General features: G+C 42.7%; 1 protein-coding gene across 5 annotated transcripts in view; it reads right to left on the bottom strand.

Moving 5' to 3' along the window:
* Nucleotides 1–12211, bottom strand: part of HNRNPD (heterogeneous nuclear ribonucleoprotein D) — a 17419-nt gene extending 5208 nt beyond the window's left edge. For 3 of the 5 annotated variants that reach the window (XR_014310562.1, XM_082726509.1, XM_082726511.1), the window contains exons 1-3: nt 11713–12211; nt 10116–10172; nt 171–339 (exon numbers count right to left, since the gene is read on the bottom strand). Coding sequence is in view for 4 of the 5 variants with exons in the window: in XM_082726509.1 (XP_082582635.1) it covers nt 171–339; nt 10116–10172; nt 11713–11945 (459 nt within the window). In the remaining variant the exon portion in view is untranslated. The remainder of the gene's footprint in view (nt 1–170; nt 340–10115; nt 10173–11712) is intronic. The other 2 variants (XM_082726510.1, XM_082726512.1) reach the window with 1 other exon arrangement.

The following is a 12211-nucleotide window of genomic DNA, read 5'->3' as shown; positions in this document are numbered from 1 at the left end:
ATTCAGTAAATAATTAAAAAGAGTACTCTTTATAAAATGTACTGGTTAAGAACTATATAGAGCTCTTCCTTCATATACTGCAAAAGGGGAAATTATGAACAGGCAAATTAAGTGTTATCAAACTATCCACATCTTGTATTATTAACTAATCAGAACATATAACACACTACCTTATCTACACTCTCCGACTCTTTAAATAGCACAAAGCCAAAACCCCTTGATCGCCCTGTGATAGGATCTAACTTCAGAGTGCAGTCTACAACTTCACCAAATTTGGAGAAGTAGTCCTTCAGATCTTTCTTTGTAGTGTCCCAGCTAAGGCCTCCTATAAACATTTTCCTGTAAAGACAAAAAGTAGTATTAAAATGCTAAGAACAAATAAACAGACTTTGCCTTAAGTATCCATAACAACAATACCTTTTCCAAACTGCACCAGTTTACTGGGCAGATCAGTCAGGTCACTCTCCCTATGTCACCACGGACCAAGAACACCCCATTCCAGTTTTGTCAAGTTTTGCTTATTATTGCTGCATCTACATTTAAGGGACGTGAGGAAGCAGCAAATTCTTTTTGACTTGCCAAAAAGATATTTGTAACCCTAAAGTAAAAATACTACACGTTTAAGTCTTAAATTACAAGTTAAATATCGGTTAACAGTGAAACAGAATTTTAGCTTCAAATTTCCATTCCCCATCTTCATTAAACTTGAGAAAAGACTATGCAGTCCCCACTGATCACAGCAACCGGTATGCCTATGCTGAAGCTTCCTATTTAATGGTTCTCTTCGTTAACAAAACTCTTAGCACATAAAATGGAAAATTCTAAGTCTCACAATTAAGTTGAAAACAAAGTTTTTTGATGTGCTAAGACAATATAAACAATGTAGTAACAAAAATTACCCACTGAAGCACAACCCATGAACTGACTTATATAATTTACTCACAGTAGAACCTCAGTTAACCAGCAATAAAATATTTAAGCCTTAAAGATACTAAAAGTGACAGGTGGTTAAGTGGAAACCACCAGAACACTTTAAGACTAAATATATACACTCCAAAAAACAAAACAAAAAAACCCAACACCCCTCAGGTGAAGTATTATTCTTCTCACAGCAGAACACTACTGTGCTCAGACCTGGCAGCTCTCGGACCGCTTCTACATCTGCCCCCAGAGCCATCCCCAGCCTGCCCCAAGAGCTTAGACACACCTCCTACCCTTTAAAGAGACAGGACTGGAGATTTTCATTTTAAGGGTAAACTGTCAGAATTTGTTATGTAAAGGCTAACGATTTTACGGGAATAAAATCACACTTGCTTAATGATTTCTCATCTTTGTAAGTGGGGTAGGAACAAGGATATGGCACTAACTTTCAGCTCCAGATAGAACCTAAAGCAGGAAACACCTCCACCTTGTGGGCTTTTAGGATATTGCCACTCACCCAATTCTTCCAACAAGAGGCCAACTGTGTCCCTAGAATGAGATCTTGTTCTGCTTCTCCCCTAAAGATGCCAGATTAACTGAGGTGTTACTGATCTTACTATTTTGCCACAGACTTGCTTTTAGTTCTAACAAAATCAATTGACAAACCAAAGGTCGTCTTACTTTCAGTATATACTGTGCTTCCCATTTCAGGTTATGTTTCAATTAGTACCTGTATTGTAATGTTAAAGCTGGGTTATTTATATGCTTAACTTTCCTCTAATAAAACCTCCAAGCTTGAAGTAACCCTTTTTAACCCCCTTTTTTATTTTATCAAATGAACATAAGAACACCCATAAAGTTGTATAGGTCGTTTTTAATGTTTATTGCCAATTTCATGGAAAAAACTTATTCTCAATTACATAGTCTTTCATTCAAATAGTGCACCTTCTGAAATCCAACCCTTATCACTTAAATATACACCTTAAAAACACTTTACTTTTATAACCTAAAGATCCAGAGCACTTCCTTCATAGATGAAAGTTGATTAGCAACATTTACCCTTCCACGGTAAGCACACTGCTGTATTTTTAAAGATGAGAAGGAACAAACTATAAAGCAATAATCCCTTACTCAGGTATCCATGGCAATTTCAGAACAGAAACAATTTCAATTAAGTTTAACTACTGAATTACCACCTTCTGGGATTACAAAATTTTTCTACCACTAGTGTAAGAGTTTGAAATTAATTCAGTCTGAAGACAATATAGTAACAAAAGCCTGTTTAAAAAAAAAAAAAAAAAAACTAGGGGCGCCTGGGTGGCTCAATGGGTTAAAGCCTCTGCCTTCGGCTCAGGTCATGATCCAAGGGTCCTGGGATGGAGCCCCACGTCGGGCTCTCTGCTCAGCGGGGACTCTGCTTCCTCCTCTCTTCTGCCTGCTTCCCTGCCTACTTGTGATCCCTGTCTATCAAATAAATAAATAAATATCTTAAATAAATAAATGAATAAATAAGCAAGGTAGTTGAAAGGCAAGAATATTCTGCCTGATCAGTCCTCAGATATTAAGACAGAATTTGTTTCAATTTTATTCAACCAAGGCAAAGTTTATACTGGGTTAAGTGTCCTTGATTTAAAATAATTGAAAAAAATAATAATAATTACAAAGAAATAAATTATAACCCATGACTGAGGCATATCCTATTATTATTCACAAGCCCCAAACGTTTTTCACAGCTTAGGAAGTCAGTTTTCTTAAATACTGGATAAGCATCAACTGGCCCAATAAAGAACTCTAAGAAACTTCCCCCCTTTAATACAATCATTAGTACAAAAGTGGTTACACGTGCCTACCACCTTACAGCTAAAAGGTCACTGAAGATGCGGCTTTTCCTAAAAATCAATCCCCTTTGGAAAAAATACTAAAAACTCTGGGTCAACTATAATTTATACATGTTCCACAGAATGATTACTATTTCTCAAAAAGCTAGAGCAAAACACAAAGGAAAACTTCAGCTATCCAGCCAGCACCTTTAGAGTGAGCCAAACATTCCACCATGTTTAAAAAACACTGCCTGTCTTCCAATCTCTCCCAGTTGTCTTTTAACCTTCATTTGGGATTTTTTTTCTACAGCACATCACACTTCTGCCTTCATAAATACAGTAATCATGATTTAAACACTGTATGGGTCAGTCACCATTAATTAATATTAAGCTACTGAAGCATGCCCAAAGGCTCTTCTGAAATGAGAGAACTATTAATACACAAAGTGCATCTCATTTCTTAGTTATTTTAAGAAGTTTTATTTTTCATCTTTGCCAGGTTAATCACTACTTGCCGTTAAATCCACCCCACCCCTTCCATTCTGTAGGGCGGGTAGCCAGCACTTGAACTTGGGCAAATTCTGTGTAAAGAAGAGTAAAACAGCCTCTGAGCAAGAGCCTAACTGGCTCTTTGAGACAGACATACGCATTGCCATTTTGGCAGTCCAAGACAGCTACAGCTTTAGCCGCTCTTACAGGAAAGGCTGCCGCACCACTGATAGCAGAGAGGTAAATACTACAGTGAACACGATCTGTTCCAAATCGTTTCATCCTTATTAAACGGAACATGCCAAATCCATCGAAACTTTATTCAGTAGACACACCAACTTGTACTCACGGTAAGAAAAGGCCTACTGTCTTAATTTTGGATAAATAGTTATCTTAGCCTCTCAGAACACGACGGACATGCTCTCTCTCAAGTTATGAGATGGTGTAAGGTATGCTTCATTTTCTTTTAGATTACTGTATTTTGCTTAAAGCTGGGTACCTACTATTGTCCATGCAGATCATCCCTGCTGCCCTGACTACCAAAAGTTGCTGTCACTCCTGCAGAGATGTGCAAATACTTAAATGAGGTAGACAGAACTTCAGAAATCCTAGGCAGCCAAGTGAAAACTATGTCACAAGACTTGTTCAAGTGGCAACAAAAATGGGCTCCTAGTCCTGCAATACAAGCTTAAACTTTTATCCTTAGTTGTAACTGTATCAACAACCCTAATGAAAACACAGGACTGCATCTACAGTATTTTACTGAGAGTTTAACTTCTTAATCCTACTAAGCTTTTTAGCACCCCAGAGGCAATAGAGTATTCAATTTAGAACACCTACTCAACCATGGAAAGCTCCTTGCTTTTACAGGTAGTAATACTATACCATCTTATAGTATTAAACGATACGCATAAAATTATACAACTCGGGTGCAAAGGACTTTCCAAATGCTATACAATGTTTTTTAGGAATTTAGACTGTTTAGTGGGACATTCTCAAGTAAATTTAGAGGCAGTAAAGCCAAACCACCTGAGTGTAAATCCTACCTCTACCTAGTACTAACTATATGACCCTCAGGAAAACAAAAACCCAAGACTGCTTCCACTCTGTGAGAGGACAAAGAGCCTATTTCAAGAATCTTCAATAAGGATTAAATGAGCAAACACAGGGGTACCTGGAGGCTCAGTCCAGAGCAGGAGACTCCCGAAATAAGGGTTGAGTTCAAGCCCCACATTGGACATAGACCTTACCTTAAAAAAAATTAATAAAAAAATAAAGGAGCAAATACACCTAAAGGTACAGAACATAGGTTGAAATATCCCAAGTGCTCAATAAAAAATTCTTTAGAAGGGAAGGAGCACAATTTAAATAGAACTTAACAGAGCAATGTTTACATTTACCTAGCACCTAAACTTTTTAAAATTTGCATGGTCTATATGAAGTCATCAACATTAAAAGGAAAAAGCCAGAATGAAGAATGAAGTCCTATAAAACAGATCCTAAGATTATTTTCAATACTATAGTCTTAACCCAAAATGTCTAAGTATCCCACATAAAAATACAAACTAGAAATTAGGTCACCTAAAAAAGTCTTCAATAAAATATAGTTAAAAAACCATCTCAGTGACTTGTCTGTACTCCATATAAATGCCAGTATTTAATAAGGAATTTCAAAATATAAAAAGGTTACAGAGAGGCACCCGGATGGCTCAGGTGTTAACCATCTGCCTTTGGCCCAGGTCATGATCCCAAGGTCCAGGGATCAGGCCCCACATCGGGCTCCCCACTAAGCCAGGAGCCTGCTTCTCCCTCTACTTGTGTTCACTTTCACTGTCAGATAAATAAAATCTTTGGAGGAAAGAAAAAAAAAATAAGTAATACATATGGAGCAGTGCTGACTGATGAAAATGTTGATTTAACACTCCAGTTTTTTCACACCCCAAAACTTACTCTGTGTTATTGAGATCACTAGATTTAACACTCCAAAAGTCAATAGTATTTTACTGAAAGATACTTCTAAGGCTCTAGTGTGAAATACCTTATTCAAGCTTCCACAATAAACACCATTTACACTCCCTCCCAATTCTGAAATATGGCCAAAATAATACTCTGTAACTTTCAAACACTTCCTGACAACTCATGACCTTCCATATGTGGTTTCATAACAAGTTCTGACAGTTTAAAAAAAACAGAATGCCAATAGGATATATATTTCAAGTACATATAACATGGCTAGCCAATCACTGTCACAGTTCAGAAACAACTCAAGCATACCACTAATTCGTTTTAAATTTTCGCTATTTTATCATTAAAATTATTCCTTTAAAATCCCAAATACCAGGAAAATCCCACCAACACAAATAAAATCAGTATTTTTCCTTTAAAGTATTTACTTATTTATTGGGATTTTTGTTTTAATAAAATGTGGTTTTATTAAAACATGGGACAGGACCTGTGGGCAGAAAGAGCTGCCAGAAAGTATAAAGTTAAGTAACTACCTTTAATGGGGGACAGGGCTTACTTTTGACAACTAGATAGTACCACGTGGTAGGGTAATCATTTTAGAATCTGTATAAAAAATACCTTTGGAAACTGACAAACTTTCAACAAGCCAATAAAAGACTAACTCTTTTAGCCTAGCTTATTAAAAATCTCATTATTACTTCACACTTTAGAACGAATCTGAATGACTAAAAACGATAATTAGGTTGAAAACATAACAGCTAACAAGATGACAGGTTTTAAGTCAACTTCAAATGTTTAACCCAAAATTCCCCCCCCTTTTCCTTTCATTCCAAAGAAGGAATGATTTCCTATATTCTCACTTCCAAAAGAAACTGGCAATCAGCTTTAGAAGATCAACTCCCATCTACCTGGAGGTTAAGGAATGCGGTTTCCTTAACCTAGAGGTTAAGGTTCTGGTTAACTGAGATTACTACACACTCACAGTTCTGTAGTTTTCTAATGTAAATTAATTTAGATACAAACACTACACCCAGAAAATGATGAAATTTTAGATTCTTGCAATCCTTTAAAATGTTTTTAACAGTAAAAAGGAAAAATTATGGAAAGATTGATTCTATGACATTGCCTCTACTGGTTGCTTTCTGAGTATATTTGCTGATGGTTTTTAATCTATCTTTCTTACAAGTGAAGAGAGAATGGGAAAATTTCCCAGTAGTCTGAACTGTGTGCAAGTTTCAAGTCTAGATAAGCAAGAGTACACAGGACATGACCCAATACTTAACAACTATCACCCTGATTACTGGTCAAACACTACCAGCAATGACCCTCCCCACCCCCAAGTAATCATAAATGTCTAGCTCCAATGTACAATTTAATACTCCAGAAACTAAAACATGCTTACCTTTACTCCACAGGAGTAAATCACTGGCAGTATCAACTATTAAGGCACCGGATAAACACACACAAGCTATGAAAGCAGGCTACGCAGTCAATCTTCCCGTGGTGAGCATTGTTTCCAACACACAGATCAGCAAACCAAGTAACAAACGTGTTGTATTACCTGAGACCACACTGTTGGAAGTGAAGTAACAGAAACAGATCCCACGCTTCCAGCATCCAGCATTCAGTGCCCTAGCTACTAAAACGTTGAAGCAGAACTAAAGTCAAATAAATCTTGGACTAACAGAAGTTATGTTTCACTCCATTCGTCAATCTGTACACACACTTGAGGTGCACAGCTTTAAGTGGAATAGGAAAGAGGTTATCATTCTATTCCTTTTTAAATGCTTTCAAGCGTAGCATGTATTGCTTCTCGACTAAAACCAACCATCCTCCATATTGGCCACACATCACATATCCCAACAGTAGAATTCAAAACGTTCTTAAATTAGTGCAGCCTTACAGAGGACAGAATACCCAGGCAATATTAAAAATACACATTAAGGGGCGCCTGGGTGGCTCAATGGATTTAAGCCTCTGCCTTCGGCTTAGGTCATGATCTCAGGGTCCTGGGATCCAGCCCTGCATCTCAGCAGGGAGCCTGTTTCCCTTCCTCTCTCTCTCTCTGCCTGCCTCTCTGCCTACTTGTGATCTCTGTCTGTCAAATAAATAAATAAAATCTTAAAAAATATATATATATACATTAAATATACTTAGTTTACAGAAGTCACAGGACTCGGAGAAAAAAAAAATCCAGGCTTAAGGCCAAATAGATTTATCTCAAAAGACAGCACTGAAAAAAACCACCATGATTTTCTCCTATTCCAAACCCTAAAGGTCAGGTGATTTAGTACCTTCCATAATTTGAAATGAAGAGAATTTAATACTTCTCTCCTCCCTCAGCGGGTAATCTTGAGACTTGGGAGCATCAATTTCTGCAATTTTAACACTAGAAACTTGTTAAAGGTTCCAAAGAACAATAAAATTCAGACCATCTACTCAGGGTCTCAACTTTACAGAAACCCAACTTTACTGAATTAAAGGCCAGTAAATGAGGTATGATGAGACTGCTCTAAAAGTAACTGTTTTATAAAGCAACATTCAGAATGCCCCAAAAGCACTAGGATATACATTATAATCTCAATATTTAAAACAAAAACTTGTATATCCCCATTCTTAAAAATTAAAGGGCAGTCAACCGACAGCAATATTAATTTGCAAAATTCCAAACAGGAAGAAATCACACGAGCTTATACACTAATGTTATAGGTCTAGATCTACTGCCTTGCTACTAGACAAGTGCTGTGCTTTGGCTGAAAACTGAACGGGAAGTATTTTGCTTCTTGCCCAATCAAATGCAGGCAAATCAATGTACCGACCTTATAAAACCATCTGAAAGCTAACACACTATTAAGAGTTTTCCACTCATCTTGATATGTAAAAAAAAATCTCCTTCAGGTAGCTGTGCTACATGGCATGTATTTTGCCCCACACGAACTTTAAAACTACCTACCCTAAAAGAACTACAGCCCTCTACAGAACATGAACCCATACAAAAATGGGTAATTCCAGGCAACTGCTTACAAGTAAAAACCAGGGATATTAAAGTTGGGAAAATTAAAATGAGATGAACTCAGGAAAGCATTTTATTAGGGAAATGAACAAATTATTCCAAAGGTTTGCAATGTGGAAACATCCACAGAGATGTTAACAGACGTACCCTCCTAAGAATAGCTGTTTGTTCTTACACTCAACAGAAAAAAAAACAAAAACTTCTGGGTACACAACAAACTCATTTTTTAAAAATTTTAAGGATCACACTGTAGTAACTTTATTCTCAAGTTAAAACTGTAGAAAAGAATGCACATGTATGTTTAACAAATTAAATTTGCATGATTTTGTATCTAGTAAAGCCAGTCTTATTCTCATCCCTGAGGCTATTATGGAACTGCAGCACAGTATCTCTCGAACTGGAAGTCAGAGAAAGGAACAGATAGAGTGACAAGTGCACACACCAAAAAGAAAAACAAGAGTATCTGTAACAGGACGAGGCTGGGTGATTAAGCAGTAATTTTATAAAGTCAAATGTTACACCTTAAAAACATTTCTTAAATGTAAACTTGCTTAACTTAAAACGAACCTCAGTTAAATCCCATTTTCAGGAAATAAAAATAGGTCAGAATCTAAAATGTTCCCTAACTATAAATATTTAATTATCCACTTTTCCTAAGAGGTCATTCAAAAAACTTGTACACATACATGATTGGGAAGCAGGGCAAAAATAATTCTTACAAGAATCATTAACAGTGATCGCAAACCTAAGTTTATGCCCTTTCTAATCACTGAAAATGACTCCTTACATAACACTTGAAACATAATAGAGTAAAAAAGTCAGGTAAACTGACTATTCAATCTAAGTTTGCCACGATTAGCTGGCAGTGGAAATGAACAATCACAGTGCTAACTGGATGAACTTTCATCAAAAAGGTTTTATTCCATATGTCAAACTCTGACCCCAGTCTTCTTTTTACTTTTCCCATTTGCCTATTTCCAGTCTGCTTTATCTGCAATATAAAACCGGACAGATTTCAATGGATGAGAATACAGTAGTAAGAAAAGCTCTTGTAAAATTTAAATGTTATCCCCACTGGGCTCTTAAAATAGAATGCAGTTTGTATAGCCAAGTCAGCTTTCTACAAATTATTGGCCCTCTTAATTCCAGTGGTGGTGAACAAACTCCTGGAAAGCTCAAAATAAAATTAATCCTAAAAGCAGGAAGACTGACATTTAGGGGAAAGAGAAGGATAAAAAGAATCATCATCTACCATCCTTCCATGGAAAAGTCATGCAATTTCAGAGACATGTGAACCAACCAACGGTAATTAACATTCTAAACAAATCGCACTGAAAATAAAAAATCTGCTAAGAGCTGTAGTGAAAAGCCACATCAGCCCACCTCTGAATGGTTCGTATCCAATCGTTATTAACGTTCTTTCTACTTAAAAACACGGCTGGAGATGTACATTTTTGCATACATATACATATACACAGCACTACTTTAAAAATGGTTTTACTTTTCACATATGCAGAGTATTTCGGTAGGGCATGCAAGACATTTTAAACACACAAGATTTTATATCAAACAACCTTCATATTTAAAATTAAACTCAGAATTCCCACAAAAATATTTCTTGACAAAAGAAAATCAAATTTGAAATTATGGTATCACTAATTCTATTGTTTCAATTAACCAAACCACAATTACATGCATTACCACAGACCACAAACCAAGAGATGGCATTCATTTTGCCCAAAGATCACACACGATGCCTAAAAGGTTTATATCCCAGGCACAAGATATCCTACTGGACTAGGTCTACAACTTCCTGGGGGATCAATGGGCAGCTAATCAATACACAGCCTCTGCACGTTATGACTACGGAAACCTTTACAATACAGAAATAAAAGTAAAAGCTTTACCATTCTTCCCGCTGTGCCGTCGCTGCTTCAGAGTGTCGTGGGGAGGAGTTTGAATGGCTAGGGAATTAACAACCGGTACAGCAACCAATCAAAATGCTAGTTTTAGCTTTCGACATTGTTAGGGCTAAAAAACTTTAATTCATTTACACTTCAGTTCAACAGTGGGGACCTAGAAGCGGAGCAGCTTTGGGATTTGAAAGATCCCCGGGGCTAAGCCCGGCCCCACCAGCAAGTCACGCAGTTAATCATTTTGGTGCCTCTGTCCAAAGAACAGAATTCAGAAAGCAAAAACCAAAATGCTGAAAGGCTTAGGTTTCCAGGTATTTAAGTTCCTCCTCCTTAAACTGCGCGGAACTCCGACTCCAGAGAAAGCAGGTCCCGCCCACCGCCCTCTCCCCCAGCAGCGGCTCGCACGGGCCGGCCCGGGCGCAGGAAAGTCGCCGTCGGGCCTCGTTCCCACCCTCCGGACCTCGGGCTCTTCCCCAAAAGGCCGTGTGGTCTCACACCGGGGCAGGGAGGCTTTCTGCCGCTCTTTTGCACACTTTCTCCGGTGCTAGTGAGATAAAAACGCGCGCGCCCGACAAAGGGAAGCGAGGCGCTGCGCAGGCCGCGCGGCCGCCGAGTGGGAAAGCCCAGCCCGCGCCCGGTCCAGCCCTCCGGTAGGCCCCGCACCGGCTCCCGCGCCCAGGCCGCATTCGCGCGGACCGAACGCGGCGCGGCACAACTTGTTCCACGTGCGGAACAAGCCGGCGCTTTAAAACCTGCAAAAAAAACACAAAACCGTGGCTTAGCGCCACGAAGGACTTGCTCGTGGCCGCAGCGGCGGGCGGGCCGCCCCCAGCGCAGAGAGCGCGGGAAGGAGAGGTCAAGAGAGACCAAAAACGGGGCCTGGGCGCGGGCCGGGGGGGGGCGCGGGCCGGGGCGCGCGAGACGCGAGGTCCCGGGGCGCGCACAGCCGGGGCGCCGGGCCGCGGGGCCCGGGCGGCGGCGGGAGGCCCGGGAGCGGCCCGGCCCGGCGAGCTCCAGCGGCCGAGGCAGGCCCCAGTGCGCAGCCATTGTTCGACGCCGCGACGCGCCGAGCCGGCCGGGAACACGGGCGCGGGCGGCCTGAAGCCGGGGCAGCCGAGGGGGCGGCGGCGGCGGCGGGGGCGGCGGGGCCCCGAAGCTGCCGCTCACGGACAGACGCGCCGTCTCCGGACGCCCGCGCGCGCCCCGAACGAGCCCCGCCGTCCCCGCACGGACCCTCCGCGTCTCCCCCTACGCCGGGACGGCGGCGGGAAGCGGGCGGCCGAGGCCGCGGAGCGAGAAAAAAGGCCCCGGACGGGCGGGAAAACCCGGGGGGAGGAGACGCGCCGAGGGCGGGCGCAGGGCGGGCCGGGCGGCAGCGTGAGACGGGCAAGGTGGAAGCGCGTGTGCGGGGGGAGGGGGCGCCAGCAGCGCGAACGGACGCCCGGGGCCGGCGGGCGCGGGCGCGGGGCGCGGGGCGCGGGGGGCCGGGCGCGGGGACGGCGGGCGGGCGCGGGGACCGGGCCTAGGGGCGGGGGAGGGGCAGGGGGCACTGGTCGGGCCTGACTCTCCCGGGCCGCCCCGGACTCACCCTTCGTCCTCCTCGTTCTTGCTGGCGTCGATCTTCGCCCCCTCCGACTCGGCGGTGCCCCCTTCGGTGCCTCCGGCCGCGGTGCCACCCCCGGTCCCGGCGCCGCTTCCCGCCGCCGCCGCTGCCCCCTGCGCCGCCGCCACCATGGCTCCCTCCTGCTCGCCCGCCGAGCCGCCTACCGCCGCCGCCGCCGCCGCCGCCGCCCCGTCCCCGCCGAACTGCTCCTCCGACATCGTCGACTGCCGCCGCCGCCGCCGAGACGACCCCGCCGCCGCCGCGAACCGAAACGAGCAGCAAAGTAATCCCCGCCGCCGCCGCGCGCCCGCTCCACCGCGCGGAGCACACGACAGGACCGAGAAGGCGCGCGCGGCTGCGAGGGCTCCCGTGCCTCTCCCCGGCCTGCCCCTCGCCTCCCGCACTCGCGCGGCGCGCTCGCCCGCCCTCCGCAGCTGCCCTGGGGAAGAAGAAGCAGCAACGGCGGCCGCGCTCGCCTCCTCCT

Source organism: Mustela nivalis (assembly GCF_964662115.1).
Source record: "Mustela nivalis genome assembly, chromosome: 4".
Lineage (NCBI taxonomy): Eukaryota > Metazoa > Chordata > Mammalia > Carnivora > Mustelidae > Mustela > Mustela nivalis.
The sequence above is the reverse complement of the archived record's forward strand: the minus strand, read 5'-3'. Positions and strand labels throughout refer to the sequence as shown.